Source organism: Sander vitreus, chromosome 20, assembly GCF_031162955.1.
Source record: "Sander vitreus isolate 19-12246 chromosome 20, sanVit1, whole genome shotgun sequence".
Taxonomy (NCBI): Eukaryota; Metazoa; Chordata; class Actinopteri; order Perciformes; family Percidae; genus Sander; species Sander vitreus.
Window position 1 is genome coordinate 16561835 of NC_135874.1, and position 21108 is coordinate 16582942.

General features: G+C 41.9%; 1 protein-coding gene across 2 annotated transcripts in view; it reads left to right on the forward strand.

Annotated features, from left to right (window-relative positions):
- The window catches only part of ttll5 (tubulin tyrosine ligase-like family, member 5), a 47869-nt gene that overhangs the window by 18463 nt on the left and 8298 nt on the right, over positions 1 to 21108 (forward strand). For both annotated transcript variants that reach the window (XM_078277104.1, XM_078277105.1), the window contains exons 15-29: positions 2364 to 2458; positions 3089 to 3130; positions 4019 to 4123; positions 4259 to 4350; positions 4858 to 4920; positions 5568 to 5704; positions 5958 to 6213; positions 7083 to 7200; positions 7631 to 7777; positions 7880 to 7971; positions 8109 to 8257; positions 8530 to 9105; positions 9189 to 9376; positions 11387 to 11526; positions 18331 to 18529. In XM_078277104.1, the coding sequence (XP_078133230.1) occupies positions 2364 to 2458; positions 3089 to 3130; positions 4019 to 4123; positions 4259 to 4350; positions 4858 to 4920; positions 5568 to 5704; positions 5958 to 6213; positions 7083 to 7200; positions 7631 to 7777; positions 7880 to 7971; positions 8109 to 8257; positions 8530 to 9105; positions 9189 to 9376; positions 11387 to 11526; positions 18331 to 18529 (2399 nt within the window). The remainder of the gene's footprint in view (positions 1 to 2363; positions 2459 to 3088; positions 3131 to 4018; positions 4124 to 4258; positions 4351 to 4857; positions 4921 to 5567; positions 5705 to 5957; positions 6214 to 7082; positions 7201 to 7630; positions 7778 to 7879; positions 7972 to 8108; positions 8258 to 8529; positions 9106 to 9188; positions 9377 to 11386; positions 11527 to 18330; positions 18530 to 21108) is intronic.

Genomic DNA, 21108 nt, shown 5'->3' on the forward strand with positions numbered 1-21108 from the left:
TAGAATATGGAACAACTTCATATATAATAGGTCAAATATAGAATATTTATTTATTGCATAATTATATAATTGGGATAAAGGTGTTCATTTTGGAGAAGCTAATATAAAATGAAAAGTGCTCTAATTATGCTGTATTTATTTTCAATAACCTCACTCCAGAGGCATAGATGCTAGTCGGCCTTACTTGTAACCAGCATGTTTCAAGCAGGTGGAGACAGTCATCTATTGTTTAATGCTTAATGTTTTGCTTAATTTCACAACGACATGTATGGCTGTATGGCTTTATAATAGTAGCTCCAGTGTTAGACAATAAACCGCAGGCTTCATTAATTAACATTAAATGCCTTGCAGACAAAATTGTCAACAGAGGCCTTACTTGTTTTGTAGTCATTAAGCTCTTTTGAGAACCTGAATTGGACATGTCAAACTAAAGCAGTCTTTTGCATGAAGACACAAACAATGCCTGGCCCAAGGCAGAGGTAACTGCCCTGTTTATATAACAGTGTTTGTAGCAGGGAATGAGATGTGTCTCTGTTATGTCTCCTCCCCTCTTAATTATTGAATTCTCATGCAGAAGAAGATCTTTTATTTGATCTTATGTATCCTTTATTTAGCCGGGAAGGTCCCACTGAGATACAAGATCTCTTCTTCCAGGGAGCCCTGGACGCTTATAATATTTTGTAATGCATAAGTTTAAACCAAGGAGAATCTCATACATTGACCACATACAGAGCTCTGAGAGCTTGCCTATATCCTTGTAGATGAGAGTCAAAAGTACACATGTAGCAAAAAAGAGACAAATAACAACCAAACTTTCACATCTCTTGATTATTTAACTTAACACTTAATCCTCTGATTTATCCTTATTACGATTCACAGGATACATGGAGCCCACTGATTAGCAGGCGTCCATCTAAACTGGCACTGAACCATTAAGTCTGTCTGTGGTCTCAGCCTAATGATATTAAAGGAATGGCTATTGTGTGTGTGTGTGTGTGTGTGTGTGTGTGTGTGTGTGTGTGTGTGTGTGTGTGTGTGTGTGTGTGTGTGTGAGTACAAATATGCACACGTGTCTTAGCCTAGGCCATGCTGCGGCTTGAAACCCTCCCCTCTGGCTCATTAAATGAAAGAGTAGAATCATAAATTGCCAGTTATCTTTGGACTGAGACGTTACTGCGGGTCTGGGGAAAATGAGCAGTGGCATGTAAAACATAGCACATCTATTTTGTACCAAACAAACTAAGTCGCTGTTGGCTGATAACACTTGGGCTGCATCCCAGACCTGTAAATAATGACCGCATTCCATTAGCATTCATTTTCCGCCTGTGTGAAGCTGTCAGCTCCGTGTCGCTTATGTTTGTAATAATTGCTGTGTTTAGGCAAGAGCATGGCAGGGGCCTGATTCTTACCTGACGGCTTGAAAGAGATAGTACAAATAGCCTTGAGCTCCAAGCTGTCAATAGAATTAATTCACTTCAAGTGTGACTGCAACATAAACATATTTCTTTAACATTTCACTTTTACCACTGGTTAGCTTTGAGGGAGTGTGGGAATTAATAAACAGAAGATCGTAGATTGATTCTTATTGACTGGTTGGGAACATCTTAGTGGGGAATGTGAATTACAAACAATTTCCCCCACCCTTATCAACTACCACTAGAATGTAAATGTGTGGAGCTGTTTAAATCTGAAGTAGAGTGTCACAATAAAAAAACATCTTATCTCTCTCCAGAGGGAGTGAGACTGTGTTGCTCTCTCTGATATAAAAGCTTAAGGGATAGTGCGACAGTTTGGGAAACTGGGAAAGGAATAGAGTTAGATGGCAATATCGATACCACTCTCATGTCTGTCCATTATCAGGCTACAGCCAGCAGCCGGTTAGCTTAGCTTAGCATAAAGGCTGGGGACAAGGGGAAACGGCTAGCTTTAACTTTTTTTTGTACAAAAATCGAAGTTCACATTTAATGAGGGATACAAGCTGCAACTTCCTAGAGTTTCAGTGTTTCTAAGGGCCAAGCAAACAAGACATTGTGTTAATTAGTGCACTTTATAGGCTATGGTTGGCAGATTTTGTTACCTTTGGACAGAGCCAGCTGTTTCCTCCGGTTTCCAGTCTTTATGCTAAGCTAAGCTAACCAGCTGCTGGCTGTAGCTTTATATTTAATGGACAGATATGAGCTCAAGTCTGTCCGAAAGCTCCTAAGCGTATTTCCCGAAATCTCAAACTAGTCCTTTAAGCAAGGTCAGTTGACAGTCAACATTGAAGATCTGATGCAATAAATAAAGTTTATCATATTTAAGACCTGATGTTATTGAAATTATAGGATGATATACCCCTTTATGGCTGTTGTGTTTCCCCGCAGGCTTTGTGTGTCAGGACCCCTTATCGAGACAACCACGATCTGACCGAGTCACCCTGGACTCCAGCCTCAAGCAACCAGCAGCCCAAAAAACACAGGTACTGGATGCACACACACGCACGCACACACACACACACACACACACACACACACACACACACACACACACACACACACACACACACACACACAGCGGAGCCAAGTGTTGCACTCATTCACCCTTCCTTATGAAACATTCCCATTCTCTTGTCTTCATCTCTCTGTTACTTACAGTACATTCCTGCCATTGCCATTGAGCTCTTCTTCTACCCTCATGGAAAATTCACTGTAATGCAAAACAACTGCTAATGTAATTACACTGTTTGAGTGACATCAGTTTGTAAGTGCTACGCTCTTTGGCTTATTGTTTTATCATTTCTAATCAAGTGACTAATGCTCTCTGTAGGCCTTGTTGCCTAATGATGCCACAACAGCTAATGCACTTGGCTCCTTCCACTCGACTACTGCACCCAGATTTGGCACAGGATCTGCTGGAGGGAGATTACTAAATCAGACAGATTTCTGCTCCACCTTATATTGTGTAAAGGGCCTGTTTAGGCATACAGTAACAATGTTTCATTGTTGCATGTCGATGGAGCATGCATGCTGTCTGTATGCGGTTTCATAAAGGTTAAGCAGCAATGCTGATGCTCACCCACCACTCACTGTCTTCACCCATTGCCTCTTAGAAACCTCTTTCTGCCCCGACAGCCACTGCGCACAGCAGAATGGTGAGTTTTCTTCAGACTCAGACGTATTAATCTTCTTTTGCCTTGTTCCTTTGCAATTCCCTGATGCCTGTTACATTACCGGTAAGAAATTGCTTACTGCTTTTTGCTTATTTGATTATGCGGCTTTGCTATTTATCATAGTGACAGATGGCTTGTATCGATTCCTAATGCTATATTTAATAGAATTCTCATTGCATTAGCAAAGTGGCCTTAGTAAGCAATTACTTGAAATGCTGCAATGCACCACTTGACCCAAAACTCAGAGACTTTGTTGTACAGAGTTACTCAAACATCTAAAACAAGCTTGACATTAAACCACAGAGGCTGTTGTAGAACTCCAGATGCCTTCAGAGAACCTCTCCTCTCCCTTTACTCTGATTAGGGGCAACAGATGAGTCTTTTTCTGAAGGATTAGGCCTTGTCACTTTTTGGCTGCCTTTGCATCCCCCCAGTCGTGTCAGACAAATTAAATGTAAACCCTGTGCTATTTAGATGACAAATTCTGTATGTGATCCTGTGGGGTTGTGCTCCTCTGTCTGGCCCAAGCTCCAACCTGCATGCCAAAGTTGTCAATCACAGCCTGGTAGTGCATGCAGCGGGAGGCAGCCAAGAATGCCAATGCATGACAAAAATGCTTCATTTATGTGACAGGGAGAAATGAAGAGAGGGTATTTTTGTTACACAAGCTATAAAGGAGAATTGTGTTTCAGATTAGTAGGTTGTTTGTCACTAACAGATGACATCTTTACCGAAAATGTAAGAATTGCAATTATTCTTACAACTTTAAGCATACCTAAATTCATAAAAAATGAAATAACTCAATTATTTTTTAACATTGGAAAGTATTTATGTTGGAAAGAGGAATAACTCTACATTTCTCCCCTGTAGCGGCAGAGGCCCACATCCGCCGGTAACTCAGAAACAGAGGGGAAAGACAAGCTAGGACCTAAACAAGGCCAAGGAGACAGCACTCTGACCTTGACTGCTGAGGAGGTAAGGCCTTTACAGTGGTAGTGTCTGACATGATGAGTGTTATTTTGTTGAATTGAGACATAATGGGAACCTTAAAGTACAGTAACTATTTAAAATGGTGTCAAATTTAGTACACGTCTTGTTTTCTTTCACAAGATCAAAGTGCTAAGGAGGATAAAGGAAGAGTACGAGAGACGTGGAGGCTTCGTTAGGATCTTCCCCACCGCAGAAACATGGGACCTCTATGGGTAAACTGAGCCAAGAAAGAACAGACACTTGTCTGTAATGTTACTCATTATTAATACTGTCTTCAAATAAGTGAGGCACTTAGGCTAAATTAATAGACCATACGACTCCTCTTTACTGTCACTAATTGCACCACCAGACTAAGGTGTAACTACAGAGATGGTATTTGTTCAACTTTGTGTATTATGTTCCATTATGTATGAAATGGCATTAAAGCCCTTATTAATGAGGAAATCTCTTTTTGTGCTTACAATTCATATTCTTATATGAGGATTTGTTGCTTGATTAGCTCCATGTCTCTCTTAACAGCAGGGATTTTGTGGCATTTTTAAAAGCATATTATTGAGGGGGTCTGAGGAATTATTGGTGCGTTTAACAGGGCTGCTTCCTGAGTAGTTATATCACCGAAGCCTTGTTTTTAACATATTTGCCGCAAATAAGGAGGCAGAGGCTCATTGGGGCTCCTGCCTTATGATTATTGTAATTTGCTTATTATCTTCTTCTCTCAGTGGATATCTGGAGTCCAAGACATCAATGAACTACATGTTGGCAAACAGACTTTTCCATGGCAGGTAAGCATTTCCATTGTGGATTGGAAAATAAATCTCTCCATCAGTTAGTGGAAACGGTTGGATTCTAACGTGGCGTTTGTTTGGTCTTTCGATTGGATAGGTAAGAGGAACAGCTGAAAAGACGTTGCACAGTCAACTTTTCCAGCGTGCGCCCAGTGTCTACGTGGCATTGCGGCATCGATTTTTATTAAACCACTTTTTGTTTTTATTATTGTAATGCAGCATGCATTTATGTTATTTGAATCGGTATGGGCTTTCAAGTTTTAACCACAGCTTTGTCTATTGCACAATATTATCTGAAGATTTGGCCCCCAAGTAAGCCCATCTATGATTTTTCCATATTCGTTATTAGGTAGGTAGGTTATTAGGTATTAGGTAGCCAGATTAGGAAGATGTTTATTGCTGCAAGACCTCAGTTGCTGTTATTATTCGCCATTTATCCTCTCTCTCATTTGGACCGTCCCTGTCTCTCACGTCAACTTCTGGACAAGCAACTCAACCACACTAATCTTTCTTAGAACTGGCTTCAGTTAAAGTAAAGATTTATAACTGTTGCTCTGCTTTGTGATTGTTGATGATACACATATAAATCATTATGGTTGTTGTTATTACAATTGTGTGTTGACATGTCTTGTTCTGTCTCTCAGGAACGTGCAGCTGCAGGTGGACGCCGTCCACAGCTGTCACGTTGTCCAGTACGAGAGAAAGCTGCTGTCTCTGGAGGCATGTAAGAGGAGACAGCGCCACCTGACTCATCGCTCTGCTGCAAGGAAGAAGAAATCTGGTAGGTCTGATGTGTTCTGCCTCAATTCAGGAAAGTGTAGCTAAGTGGGGACAACATCCCACGCTAATGCACTTTAGTTTCCAATAAATAACTCCCCTGTGTCACGGTAAGGTTGGCCAAATATGACTCTAAATGAGTTCATTTCATTGCAGCAACATCAGAAACCCTACTTTGAGTGTATATGTGTATTGTATCCAAAATGCCAGTGATGCAACTGCCATTTGTCTTTCCTTTGCAATGCTGCATACTTTAGGGAAGGAGTCCAAGGTCTCCCTGCCTGAAAGCAGCAGTCAGGAGGGAGAGGACTGCGCTCAGGAAGAAAGAGAGGAGGTGAAACAAGCTCTCGAGCCAGTCTCACACAAGACTTTGGTAGCAGAGCAAAGAAAACAAGTGGCCACACCACTGGAGCGCTGCCACAGCGAGGCTTTGTCCAGCTCAGAGGCAGCCACGCACGATGCCAGGCCCAGAGTCAACCTGCTCAACATCCTTCAGCAGGGGTGGGACCTCAGGTCAGTCTGGATTCTGGGCTGCTGCTCAGGTTGGCTGCTGCTGTCTTTTCTTTTCTCTATTAAATAAGGAGGAATATGAAATGCACCTACCAAAGAGGATGAGAAGAAATTGAGGCTCTCTTTACACAAGTTATGTTTTAATCAGTTTGTTTGAGCATTACTCTTATGTACAGTATGTCTTTAGTCAGTGTGAGGAGTGAAGGGAGTTGTGGTAAGATGATATCAACATGCATAATGCTTTACAATTTTCATATTTTCTTTAATTTAAAATAAAGATACCACATATTCTAAATACTGTCAAACACATATGACACACTGCACATACTATTATACCTAAGTGCAACAAAGACTGCGGTCTGATGTTGATTTTAAAAGTGTGCCTGAAATTATAATTTGAGGAGGAATTACAATAACAAGTCTGTGTTTGTAGAAATTCCTCAGTGCTTGTCAGGACTGTGCATGAACCAGGGAAATTATAGTACAGCATATCATTGTTATTTGTTTTTTCTACTACAATGTTCTGACAGTTGTCTTTCCAGGTTCACCCAGGTCACAAACATAGTTTATTATATATATTATAAGATACACTGTTTCAACGACTTTTGTCTGAAAGTGATACATAGCTGTCTTTGGCTTCTCTCTCTCTCTCTCTCTCTCTCTCTCTCTCTCTCTCTCTCTTTTCTGGATGATATGTAGCTAATGAGTATATGATTGACTATAAATGCTTGTTCTTTGTGTTGTAGCAACAGATTCCAATTCAACATGCAGAGATCCTGGTGGATAATGTTTATTATCAACTGTTGTTATGTCTTTCCTTTTCTTTTTTAACCTATGCAGCTTTTGATGATTTTCCTCTCTCTCCTCTCCAGTAAAGTGCAGGCCCGGATGGCCTTTTCCTCATACCTGCAGCGAGTCCAGCAAAGACTGCTGGCAGAAAGCAGAGCCAACACCATCCCAGCTTGGCCAGACAAGGACAACGACCAAATGGTATTATGATAACCATTTTTTAATCTCCTTTTCCTTATAAATGGACATTGGTGGAATACCCTGGGGCATTGGTTCCCTTGTATTTCTAAACATGCCAGATTTTCCCTTATTATTATCCTGTTACTCATATGTACCCTGGCTGTAGCTGAAGTGTGTACGAGACATTTGTGGCCACATCGTAGGAAAACGTGGTCTCTGTAAAAGTTAGTCTGATTGGAAAGTCTGCATTGTTATGGCGTACATCATCATCATCATCATCATCAGTGACCTCAAACCTTTGGGGAAAATGTGAATTCAAGTCGATCTATAAGCCTTTAAAATGTTTTGAATTGAACCTGAAAGGGGACTTGAATAAGTGCATCAGGACGAATCAGTGATTCAGGAAAGTAATAATAAAATATTTCTCATGAATGTTTTTTTGTCTGCACAGGAGCTTGTGATTCGCTTCCTGAGAAGAGCAGCCAGTAACCTTCAACAAGACATAAAGGTGGTCTTGCCCAGTCGCCAGCTTCCCCTCCAAGACCGCAGACGCATCCTGTCCCACCAGCTAGGAGAGTTTATCCACTGTTACAACAAGGTGCCCGTTCCCAGACTCCAGCTTTACCACAGAATCACAAATCGAAGAGATGATGCAAACATAGGAAACATTATGCTGTCTTATTCTTTCCTATCTTCTCAGGAAACTGATCATATGGAGAAAAAACAGGAGAGCAGCAAAGAGGAGCATTGTGTTAACCCCAGTGTGTTTCAGGAGTACATCACTGAAGCAAGGTTAGTAAATTGGCAAGCCCACTGACCATTGTTCAGTCCTTGGCTCTTTTCTTTTCCATTTATATATGCTACTGACTGAAGAGTGATCTGAATCTGCTATACACATTTATCTTCTCTCTTTTTTTTCTTCTCAACAGTGAAAATGATCTGGAGGAAGTACTGACATTCTACACACAGAAAAATAAATCAGCCACCATCTTCCTAGGAACAAAAGTCAGGAGTGTTAAGAAAGACGTTCATGAAGTAAATGCCTCAGGAGATTCAGGCAACAGTGAGAATTCCAAAAGTGAGTTCCTCCCGTGTGTTTTTTCCCCCCATATTTTTGTAGCGGAAGGTCTGGTTTATGTTTAATATTTTATCATTCAAGCACAGTAAACTGGAATTGTTTAGATTTGTAAAACCCAAAGAAAGTAAAGGGAAAAAGATTAAGTCATCTGGGGTAAAGGAAAGGTCAGCTTCAAACGATTAGCATCATTGGGGGAAAACAAATGTGTGTCAGAGCCAAGGAATGGCTAACTGATGATAAAGGAGCTCTGGCTTCTTTCCTCCTTTGAACAGCTCTGCCTGTGGCCAAAGAGGATTCCAGCGCTTCAGAGTCCTCGCTCTCCACGGGGAAAGTCAGCAGTGACCCAGACATCAAGAACACTGAGAGTCAGCCCTTTGTCCGTACTGAAGACCGACAGGCAGCAGTTAGAACAGCTAAAATCCAGCCAAAGGTCCAGGCTTCGCAGCACTGCTCCAGCTTTCCTGTGACTTTAGACAGCACACATATTCACCTGCAGCACTGCTGCCCCGTCCCGCCATCCCTGCCTCTCCATTGCCCACCGCCACCGCCACCTCTTCAGCCACCGTCCTATGCACAGTCCTTGGCTAAGTCTCAGTTCTGCCATTCTGAGACTTTTTCTGACCCTCCTGCATACACACCTACCCCTGTGGTCACACAGCCCCCAAGAGCAATGTGGACAGCTGTTTCCACCGGCTCTAACACAGTCTGTACTGGGCAACCGACCCAGGTGCTTCAGAGGATTCAGTTCTTTACCTCATCAACGTCCAGCTCTGGAGCAGCCTCTTCCATCCCGAGTGCCACGCACATCTATAGCCAGAAGCTCTCGAGACCCACCTCTGCAGGCCAAGGTAAACTCAGTATTCTACGTGCTGTTGTTTATCAAATTGAGGACCATGTTCTCACATTTGTCTTTTGTTATTCTGTTTGTCAGTTATCCGGAGGAGCACTTCCAGTAAGCTGAAGTCAAACTCCGCAGGGACATTAAAGGAGTTAAGCTCCCTGTCTGCCCAAGCCCAGTCTAACCAGCAGGCCTTCATCTCAGCCCTGCAAAAGCTGGCTGACAAGCAGGTAGCTCGCCACTATGCCAGCTCCAGTCACATCAACCTGCTGACACAACACGTGAGTTTATTAGATTTTTACCTCTATGGTTCACTGAGCCAACAACTACTCCCACTTGGAGCAGGACGTTTCATTGTTATTAAGCAACTGTAAACTGATCTGTGTAATGTTTCATGTAAGGAAGAAGAATCTGGGCCCGCTGCAGTAGTCTCTCACTGTGAGGTCTCTGATATTTCTCTGTGTTGATGCGTAAACCTGGCTCTGACTCCATGCTGATTGGCGGCATCTAGCTGCTTATTCGTTTTGCAGACCTGTTGGAGCCGGAGGGTCTGCTGCCTCGTACCGTGCACCTTTCTCCTTCAGTCCTCGGCTCGCCTGCAGTCTGTGGGCTGGGGTTGGTGCGGGGGTGGGCCTGGAAATGGGGTTTAAAGCTGGCTGGCCTAAACATTGGTGAGCCGCTTCAAGCCTCAGCTCTGTGTGAGGTCTCATTATCAGATGCACCATGGGGGAGTGATTTCTGTTGATACTTAACAAGCAGCCACTTTTTTGTGGTAATTGATGCTTATAAATAGAGGAATGTAGCAAATTGGCACTGAGCAGGGGAGCAGCAGCTCCATTGGCTCCATCACCACCTTCTCCTATATTCCCCAAACCTTTCCTCCCTCCTCCTCCTTCTCCTCTTCCTCCTCCTCCTCTGCCTCACTGGATTTTGTCTCTCAATTTTTTTTGTGATGGCACCAGACCACACAGACTGCAGATTTTATGGCTTCCTTTCGACTGTACATCATTCTGTCTATCTTAAAGGTGTTTGCTGTATTTCTTATGAATAGTTAATCCTGGGCATGGCAGCTGTTTATTTTGCAGTAAAATAGTGTGTTAAAACAGTGTTTTGCACTTAAAGGTTTAGAGTACATTTTGTGTTTTTTTAGGGCTCAGATTTGAAGTCATTAAATCACTTGCTGAACTAAATGGAGAACGTTGTAAACACGAACAACACCCTGTTGCACTAGTTGACCTCTAAGGTTTAAGTGATTACTCACTCTCATGCTAGACCACATGTAAATAAAACCGAAACGGAAATTGAGTAAAGCCAGGCACATTAATAAAATGAATATACTCCTGTGCTGTGATGTGTAGATATGAATCCTTCCAGCATACATATGTGCATATGTTTATGTACAAAACATCATTATAAGACATCCTTGTTACACTGTGAAGCCGGTGAACACAACCTTAGAAGATGGGGCATTACGTCAATTATATACACTGACTAGACGATAGTAACTGTGCCTTATGTCGTAGAACAATTTTTTTTTTTTTATGGTGGATATATCTATAAATTGTTTTTATCTCTTGTCATGATCTATGACAATTTGTCCAAAAGCCCAGCAATAATGGTACCCACGTGTGTTTTCATTTCCTCAGTTTAAATCAGACAGTTTGTAAGAAGACGCCCAGTCTACCTTAATAAGTAACTTACAGGAGAGCTGAGGCTGTGTAACACCATGCTGACAAATTTTTTCACGTCGTACAAGGCTTGGCAGCATTACAATTTTCCCATTGGACTATTTAGTCCACAGGAGGAAATAAAGTAAATAAAATGCCACAGCAGTATAATTTATTCTCCTATTAGCACTGAAAATAATTCCCAGGGTAGTACAGAGCAGGACAGAGGTGCAGTTGCAACAGTAGTCGTAAACAGATTTGGGCTGGCGAGTCATGATAGCTGATTCTGTCAGAGATGGAGAAGGGGGGAGGGGACCACCTGGATTTAGTGCTGAGCGGAGACTAGCTCTGCCATGTGCTGTGTGTACATTTCACATAGCCCCCAGAGACAAGAGAATGAAGTGGTCGATGTAGGGAGGAACACAATATGAGTGCTTATTTATCAAGCATTTCCATTGCTTTAGACATTGGGACTAGAAGTGGGATGCTTGGTTGAAGTAACTTGACTTAACATTGATTTTGTTAGTAAGTACCTACATCTTCTTAATACAGTAACTGTAAAGAAAATGACTTTAAATTGGTTTGAGTTGAATCATCTGTTGAAGTGTTCTCCTCTCCCCACAGTTAACCAACCTGAACCTGGCAAACAGGATGCTGGGCGGAGAGAGCGTCACACTGAACCCGAAAGTGCAGCACACTGCTGCTACAACCCAAGGGCCAGTGAAAGCTGTTCATTCTGGAACAGATCTATGTAGCAGCACTAGGTGAGTCCACAGGGGTTAATAAACAAGGATCTATATACAGTATACACTACTAACAAAAAGTTAGGGATATCTGGCTTTCGGGTGAAATTTATGGAAAATGTAAAAAGTTCAAGCTACAGTGGTATTATATCATGAAAGTAGGGCATTTAAGTACAAGCATGCAATGGTGATTTGCTCATCTCAAAAAATGTATTGAAACAAAAGCCAACAACAGTGGTGGGTATACCACAACAAAAATGTCAATGTCTCAATAACTTGTCATGTGCCCTTGAGCATCAATTACAGCTTGACAACAACGTCTCATGATGTCCACAAGTCGAGTTATTGTCTGCTGAGGCATGGCATCCCACTCTTCTTGAAGGGCGGCCCTCAGGTCATTGAGGTTCTGGGGTTATGGGCCTCAACACGGCGACTCAGCTGATCCCATAGGTTTTCTATGGGATTCAGGTCTGGAGAAAGTAAGGGCCACTCCATTTGAGGTACCCCAGTCTCCAGCAGCCGTTCCCTAATGATGCGACCTTGATGAACTGGAGCATTGTCATCCATGAAGATGAAATTAGGTCTGTGTTGTTCATGCAGGGGCACAATGACTGGATTAATGATGTTATTCAGGTAGTATGGGCTTGTCACTGTACCATTAAGAAAGTGTAGGGCAGTTCTGTATTGACTAGACACACCTGCCCACACTGTAACACCACCACCACCAAAGGGTCGTCTGGTGACAACAGTGGCTGATGCATAGCGCTCTCCTTGACGTCTCCAACATCGTTGGCGGCCATCATTTCTGCTCAACGTGAATCGACTTTCATCAGAGAACAGCACTGAGGCCCACTGGTCCCTCATCCAGCAAGACGATGACGCCTGTGCCTGGTGGTGTGGTCAGGTACCCTTGCAGGTCGTCTAGACCACGCTGATGTAAACGGTTTTGAATGGTCTGACGTCATGAGGCCTAAAGAGTTCAAATACTATAGTTGAGTTGCTTTTTTCATTCTTGGAATTGAAGAGTTTGAAAGAAAGAAAAGCTGTTCACCTATCAAGTATTATTCACTTTGGCCAAATTAATGTCCTGAGGATTTTCTCTGTAATCAACTTTACACAAGTATTTACTGTAGACACGTATATTGTGGTAGCCTATTTGGTCACACTCAATAGAATCTAAATGCTTTTTTAATGGTCTCTGATGAATTTTTAGATTGAAGATTGTTAGTCTTTGGAAAAGGATTGTGGAGTGCCAACACTCCTTTGGGCAGGCTAGTTCAATATGTGCCTGGAAATGGGCATTTTATTCTCTTTTTAATAGTGCTTTGTGGGGCTGAGTAACACTAGATTTGGCCGCGGAGTGTCGGGAGTGTGTGAAGCATGCTGGCAGCTTAAAACATTGCGTTGGCGGGGTGGAGGCAGTCTGGAGGGGGTTATGTCAACACCCACATAGTCTGTCTGCTCCATGCTCTGCAACCATTGACATCTCCCCTGCCCCCCTTTCTCACCCCATATCTCACCTCTCTCACATTGCTCTGAGAAGAGAAGAAAGGAAACAGAAGGACAGAATATGATCACATGCTCATGCTCTATGGTACCAGGCTGGGATACTAAACCGGCTTTTTAAAGGTGTAATTCATTGAGGGCTAAGCATCTATGGTTACTCCACTTTTATTTTTGTCTTGATATGTGAGTAACAATGTCTCAGACAGCTTGGCCTTGATCTTGGTCTCTGTTTTTCCAGTCCTGCCCTTCCTTATGTATCGGGCTGTCATGGAATTCCAGAAATGTCTGGCCTTTTCCTTTTTTAAAATGTTTTTATTTCCACAAAGCAAGAAGAGAGATTTAATAGAATTTATAATTTTATGGCTAGCCTCACACAGGTTTTACATATGATACTGAGGAAACAGAAGTCACCTTTTGATCTCCCATTTAACTTTAGAGCTCTAGTGCTTTGATTGGATCATACATTTTTTCTCTCAATTTAGTCATTCCCCTTATATTATATTTGGGTATTTCCTATATTGTTTTGACACCTCATTCATCACAAAATACATTTTAGTACAGCTTTACATTTCAGCTTTTCACATTTCAGCTTAATAATTCATAGAAGGAGGAATATACAGATGCTTTTGTTAGAAGGCTTATTTTACATCTCTCTAGAAAATACACAGCTCCCTTTATCTTCCCATTTGTCACTGGCTTGCAATACATAAAGCTCTCTTGTACCCCAGTACTCCCAGCTCTTGGTTTGGCGTCCACCTCTTATTGCAGTGAAATGCCTTTAATAAGATATTAGGATAAATTGCCTTGATTTCACCTCGGCGCTGTTTCTTATAACACAGAATTTCCTGTGTCCTCCCCCCCCCCTACACTCGGGCCAATGGTTTGTGCCAAACATACTGAAACTGTTAAGCGCACTGGCTCTTTAAGCAACCACAGGGGTGAAGTATGATGGGTTTCAAAGAGTAGCACGGCTCTTTGAAGTAATGCTGCCAGGATCTACCAGGTATGCTTCATCAGCACTCTGAGAGCCGCTGCCTGCCTCCAGTATGCTGACAACCAGAGGGCTTTGAACCATACTGCACGTCTTCATACATCCACAGTGATCTGGGGAATCGTTTCCGGTGTTGGACCTCCTGAAACGTTTATGATTTCCATTCAACGTACTTGTGAAATGATGTGAGCAGTTTAAAACACTCAGACAGTCAGTCATTCAGACTACAGTCAAAAAACAACAACCAGTTTGTTGTGTTTGGTTACTTCTGCACATTTTGAGACGGAAAAGTTGTCCTTATCGTAATCATTTGGTAATTTTTCAAAGTGGAATCTTATTTATGCCTTATTCATTCTTAGTTTTGGATGATTTGGTTTGCTTTTACAGTTGCAGTTTGAGTTTGTGATAAAGTTAGTCTTGTATTAAGTCAGAAGCAGGTCATGGTTGATCTTCTCCACATGTATTAGTCATATGAACACTCATTAATGTATCTTGAGCTGCGTTAGCACCCTGGCCACAAAAATGGCCTCCCCATTTTCTTCTCGCTGCACGTACAAATGACCGCAAACCTATTACCTCTGCAGTGTTACGTTCACTCCAGCACAGCTAGAACTGAGAAATACCACAACCCTGCTTATGCAGGGTATTTTTAGTTCTGTTCAATACTCTGTTAGATTGATGTTTGACTTGGTCGAATTTCTTAAGGACATACCATTCCAAAGGATTTTATGACAACCCATTGGCTGAACCAACAACCCAACTAATCAGAAAAGCTCTGGTGAGAATGTAAAACTTCTTTGATGGAGGATGAAGTCCACACAAAATTGATTTGATGTCTCTCTTCCTTTGAATTTAAAAGAAGAGATGTTTTTATTCACATTGATTGGAGCCAGATGTGGTAATAGCAGGGAGAACCTAAGCTAACCTAACCTACTGAAATTCCAATGAATGGATTGATGTTGTTCAGCAGATGCACACACCTTAACAGCAGTACATGTCCCACAGTGTGCAGTATTAGTAAGAATATGTCACCCATTTTGCGGTGTTGTCAAATGGGACACTCAGGTTGCTAACAGATCAGGACGTAAGGATAGGTTTTTGTATAACGTCATTCCTAAATCTCTTAGTAACTACTCACTAGTTTTAATCTAGTGATTTACGAAATCCTGCTCACCGTTAAACTTGATAAATGTCTTAACTAGTAAAGACTTTAGTAATATGTAAATTGGTTGTGAGGATACATCTGTAGTGCCTCCCAGTCAAAAACAATCCACTATGTAAACAACAGGAAGTCGCTGCAGCATCACCGGCTGTAACATCACTTCCAAATACAACAGGGCCAAGTGATATGTTAAATGTTACTTATATATATATATATATATATATATATATATATATATATATATATATATATATATATATATATATATATATATATATATATATATAAAAGCCTGTAAACCATTTTTTTTTAGAACAGACCTCTGGTAGTTTCAGGATCCCACTGCACTTAATAAAGTATCAGTATCCCTGTCTAGACTGCTCCCACAACAAATCCCCAGATACTAGTTATTTTCTGTATTTTAAGGACAGTTCTATTGAGTGTCGGGTTGATGCAATAGAACAAGGTAAACAAACAAGTCAGTAATGGCTGGAAATACCCTCACACTCTTGAGGCGATTGATGTTTACACTGAGCAGGCAGGGCTTTGAGATACTGTGCCATGATGTCACCTCAGGCTGTCCATTTTCCCACATTCACACTGAGTTTGATTGATGCCACACATGTGCTCAACTTGCACTGCTGTGTTGTTCTACAGCAAGTCATATCAGCATATTATAGGATGGCGAGCACAGCGGGGAGTAAGCTGACACCAGTGAGCAGTAGTCCGGCAGGGAGGGAGGTCCCAGGTTGTCGGAGCTCCACACGTGCTGTACTAGTGATGAGAAACTCAGATGTAAAACTGTTCTTCTCTCCTTCATTTTTTCCCCCCTATTTCATTGGTCACTGTGTTCTTGGTGATCTGTAGTGTTTTTTGTGTGGTGTTGTGTTGACAAGCCTTGTCTGAAAAGACTTCTCCTTGGGGCCCTACTGCGACATTGTACTCGTGGAAAGCACATGCTCGTGACCGGAGCAATAGTCCGTTTTAGACATTGTGCTAATAAAATGGTAGCACTGAAGGTCCCTGTGGTCCTGTGTGCAAACTGCAGCCAAGCTAAAGGAAATGACTGCTGTAAACAAAGAACGAGTTCTTGTTTTGTCTCCTGGCGTTGTAGAATCTCTGGCCTTGCGAGGTTCACAGACAAGTCTTTGTTTCCAGAAGCTAAAAAAAATGGATTTGGCCCATGGTCACACCAGTTGTTTTTGCAATATACAGTATGTGCCATTACGTGAACTGAGAAATGCATGGGCGGATATAATGTTCACATGAGTTTAAGATCCCTTGTGTGTTTGTTTGGCCACACAGGGCAGGACTATGTTTTCACTTGAGCCACACAAGATTATTATCCCACAGTGTGTATTGTTGTTCAAGATTAATTGAATTCTAATTTTAGAGCTTATCATAGTTTGGCTCTAAAAATATAGCAGCTATTGTGATTTTAAGTCTACAGTGTTTCCTCATACTCTAGACCAATGGACAAATGTTATTGCACGTAATGGTTGGAATTTCCAAGAATTTCTTTTGTGATTATGACCCCCAGAATTCCAATTTCTTTAACTGTACTTGTATCTCTCTGTCTTTTTTTCTCTTTTATATTTTTCCTCGCAGCTCCCAATTGTGCTCTTTATGGCATTATTTTTGGCTAAGTAGATACATATACAGCAGTACACCAGACTCAATGTAGACTCAATTTAAGCGTGTCTGAAGGGGAGGCTCACTTCATTGCTTTAACAGGGGCCAAAAAGGAGGAAAAAAGGCTGAAACAGGCTTAGTTCTAATGACAGATAATCCAGTTACAAACTCGTGGAGCTCGTCAAAAGGGTTGCTTTCCAGGTTGTGGCTTTGTGATGTGAATGGAACGTGAAGCTCGGGGAGCACTGAGGCAAAGAGGAAAGGTTTTTAGTTCAGCCTGTGTTTGCTACAGGCTTGCCCTCTACTTTGACTCTGATTTGCACACTTTGACTTGAGGCTTCGGTGGGCCCAGCATCCACCGACTGGGACACTGTGAGCTGTCTTGTCTGTTTTACTTTTTGTCGATCGTGTTGCAACTCAACATGTGGAGGGAAAAGGGAGAGTTAATAAGCTACTGCCACATCTCTGCCGTGGTTGTATGGTAAAATAACTGACAAAAAAAGATGGTAGCAAATACTGTGCTATTATGGCTCACTATTGAGCCACTGAAGTTATTAGGACGGGTCGGTAATCTGTCAGTATTAGCTTCATTTGAGACGTTTGTATGTAATTATTTTAACATTATGCTAGCACTTCTACCTCTCAATATATGCTAGAATGCTATTTTGTCACACCTCTTCCTCCATTGTCTCCTCTCTCTGTTTTCTACACTCTGTCTAAAATAGGAGTAACCCTCACCAAAATGTATTCAACTACCAGTCGTTTAATAACAAAGAATATTTTTGGACTATAGTAGAATTGTCACACCTATTGTCACACCTCAGCTTCACACAACTACACAGGAGTGGCTGTGGCTCAGAGGTAGAGTGGGTCAACCACAAGATTGGTGGTTTGATCCCAGGCTCCTCTGGCCACATGTCAAAGTGTCCTTGAGCAAGACACTGAACCCCAAGTTGCTCCCCGGACATTATGTGGCTGTCCACTGCTCCTAATGCTTAGGATGGGTTAAATGCAGAGATTGAATTTCACTTAATTGTAGTGTACGATTGTATATGATGAATAATACAGTTTCTTTTAAAAACCAAAAAAAAATAGTAATTTTGGGATATACGTTTATTTGCTTTCTTGCCAAGAGTTAGATGAAAAGATCTCAAAATGAAGCTGTAGCCAGCTGCCGGTTATCTTAGCTTAGCATAGATAGTGGAAACAGGGAAACGGATAGCCCGGCTCTGTCCAAATGCAACAAAAATCTGCCTAACAGTGTTTATGCTCAGCTAAGCTAACCAGCAGCTGGCCTCACATCTAACTCTCCTCAAGAAAGCAAATGAGCATATTTCCCAAATTATTCTTTAAAGAACACTGCTTTTGTTCCAGGGTGAGTTATGGATGCTTATCCAACCTGAGGTGAAACCTTCATAGATGTGCAATTTCTATTAGAGTGCAATTAAGTCGGAAGTGTAAAACGGTGTGTGTTTTTTGTTGTTGATTTTGATTCTCTCAATTTTGACTGACCTCTTCATTTCTGCTCTCCAAGCCACAGGCCACTGAAGGATGAGGAGGGTCTTTTGGATGGGCAGATGCAGAGTGCCTATAGCTTGGTGACAGGGGTGAACCCTCAGAAGCGCTACCAGCCCACCCAAGGAAGCTACCAGCTCCAGTTTGCTATCCAGAAACTGCAACAGCAAAGACTTCAGTCTCGACTATTTCTGGACCAGAGCCATTGCAGACACCAGGTATATAAGAGATTGTTTGAACCCCCCCAGTATATTTCATGATAAATATGATACTTTATTGACTACACTGATTAATGTTAAAAGTATCCTGTTTACAGAGCACAGTGAGCTGCCATCCTGGCCAACTTCCATCCTCAAGTGTGTAGTTGCTTTCAGACACACAGGCTTGATTCTTGGTCCTTTGTGGACAAATGATTTTCCTGTTTACTACTGCCCCGGGTGTTTAGAAGCTGTGAATCTCAACGGCATCATGTTACTGGAATCTGTTGTTGATTATATTTGTTCCCTTGAAAATTCTTAGGCCTTTTTTGTTTTGTTCAATTAAGATTTAGTTAAAGAGTTAAGAGAAATGCGTTGTTCAGCTCCTTTTGTTTTCGTTTGTTGCCTTACTTTAATATATACACCACATGGATGAAACCTGAACGTGTATGAGAACTATTGAGCTATAACTCATATTTGTGTATTTTCCTTCTCTTAGCACTGTGCTGTCCAAAATAGTATAATAAACCCACATCAAAAGGGAAAGCTTTCATGTTAGCATTTACAAAGCTATTCTGAGGATCTCTTTCCAAACCACTTCACAAAATGGTGTTTGGTGGGAATATCCTCCTCAACAGGAGCTTATTCCTGGAGAGCCGAACATGACTCCTCACCCCAAGATTACATTGTTTGACTAAGTGTCTCTGCTAGGTTTATATTGGAAGGTGAGGAATCAAGGAATGCTACCCATGAGGGCACCAGAGAGGCCCCAGTACAGAGTCAATTATGAGTTTGAAGTCTTTACAGTTCATATCAGAATTGAGCTCCATTTGTGATCCCATTACAACACAAATAACATTTTGGGATATGATTTTCTCAGCAGTAGTAATGTAGCGACAAAAAACCTTTTAGTCATGCCTGACTAGCCGTGACAGATGTGATTTGGCTGTTTTTAGAGGGAGATTAGAGAGGTATAGAGGTCTTTGCACAGCATAATTTGAATGTTTAGAGAAAAAGGAAAGGCCCCTCTTTTTCTGTATAGTTGCTTTGAAAGAGGATCTTAACAGGAAGAGCATATTCATTTTCCAGAGGATTCCGTGGAGTCCATGTATGGATGGAGAGAAATTAAGACAGGAGAGTGCCATAGGACAGCTTAGAGGGTGGAATGATTGGATGCACCCGCTTTTTTCCGATCTGTCCTGAGTAATGCAGTTGCTCTCACGTCATTGTTTTTTCATCGTCTTGGTTAAGCCTTAATTCATGCAATTGAGGTGATATTTCTCTTGGCTTGGTCTGGCAGCCTTATGCAAGACACTCTATGAAAGTGATCCCATGCTTTCCCTCTGTTCCATTCCCCTTTTCACTCATCTTATAGTCTGAACATAGTTGACCAAGTTTCTCTTATTCCCGACATGTCCCATCAAACTCCTGCATGTGTTCTTTACAACAGAGCCATCCTGTTGTTCAACCCTCACACACTGAGGTCATAGGAAGGCTGACTCTGGGTATGGTTGTCTCACCATTTAATCAGATATCCCCCTCCATCCCTCCTTGTCATCCCTACCCATTCATTCCACCCACATGGGTCTCTCTGCCAGTCTGACCTAGCAATGTGTATTGGTCCAGGAATTAGTCAGTGACTTGACAACTCAGTAGTGGCTTTGGTCTTTTTGATAATAATGCACTTTATATTGCTGAACTCACCTTACTGGCTTTTTTTTTTTTTAAGATAATTATTTTGGGGCATTTTAGGCCTTTATTTATATAGGACAGCTGAAGACATGAAAGGGGAGAGAGGGGGAATGACATGCAGCAAAGGGCCGCAGGGCGGAGTCGAACCTGCGGCCGCTACATCGAGGAGTAAACCTCTGTACATGGGCGCCTGATCTACCAGGTGAGCTACCCAGGCGCCCGTTAAAATCAATTGATCATTTTGGATCAACTGAAGACACAAAAGGAAGTGCTTCATCTAGTGTCAGTGCTAATGTACATGTATGTGTATGAGTGTGTACTTCTTTGAGAAGAGAAAGAGACGGGGCTGTTCCGGGCGCAAGAGTCCCCGTTCCAGTTACTGGGTGCAGACTGCGCGGCTCCTCCACAGGCTTGGCTCTGTGCCACCTGGCAACCAAAGAAAGGTGGCCTTACTGGTCCCGCTCAAACTGAATTGCGGCCATAGGCCTTGCAACCTGGAAACTTAACTTCTCATTTATCAACACACAAATTACATCAGATATTCCCTGTCACAGTGCCGGCCCTTTGAGCGGCAGCACTGTGAAGCTGGAAAAGCATTACCTTGTTAGATAGCCGTATAAAGCTGCAGAGAAAATAGCATAGACATGAGATGTGGAAGGAATGTATGCAAATCATTCCCCAGCACTACAAGGACAGAGTGAAATATGGCTGTAAAATATTATTTTAGAAAGAAAACAGTATTTCCCCCCTTCCTAAGCCTTTGAAGAGATATTGTACAAACAAATAAATAATGTGAAGAATTTGCTTTTCAGTGCAGCCAACTGCAAAAAAGGTTCTTGTTTTGATACTGGATGGCATTTCATTAATATTTGCACTAATTCATGTCAAGCACTTTGATATTTCACCTA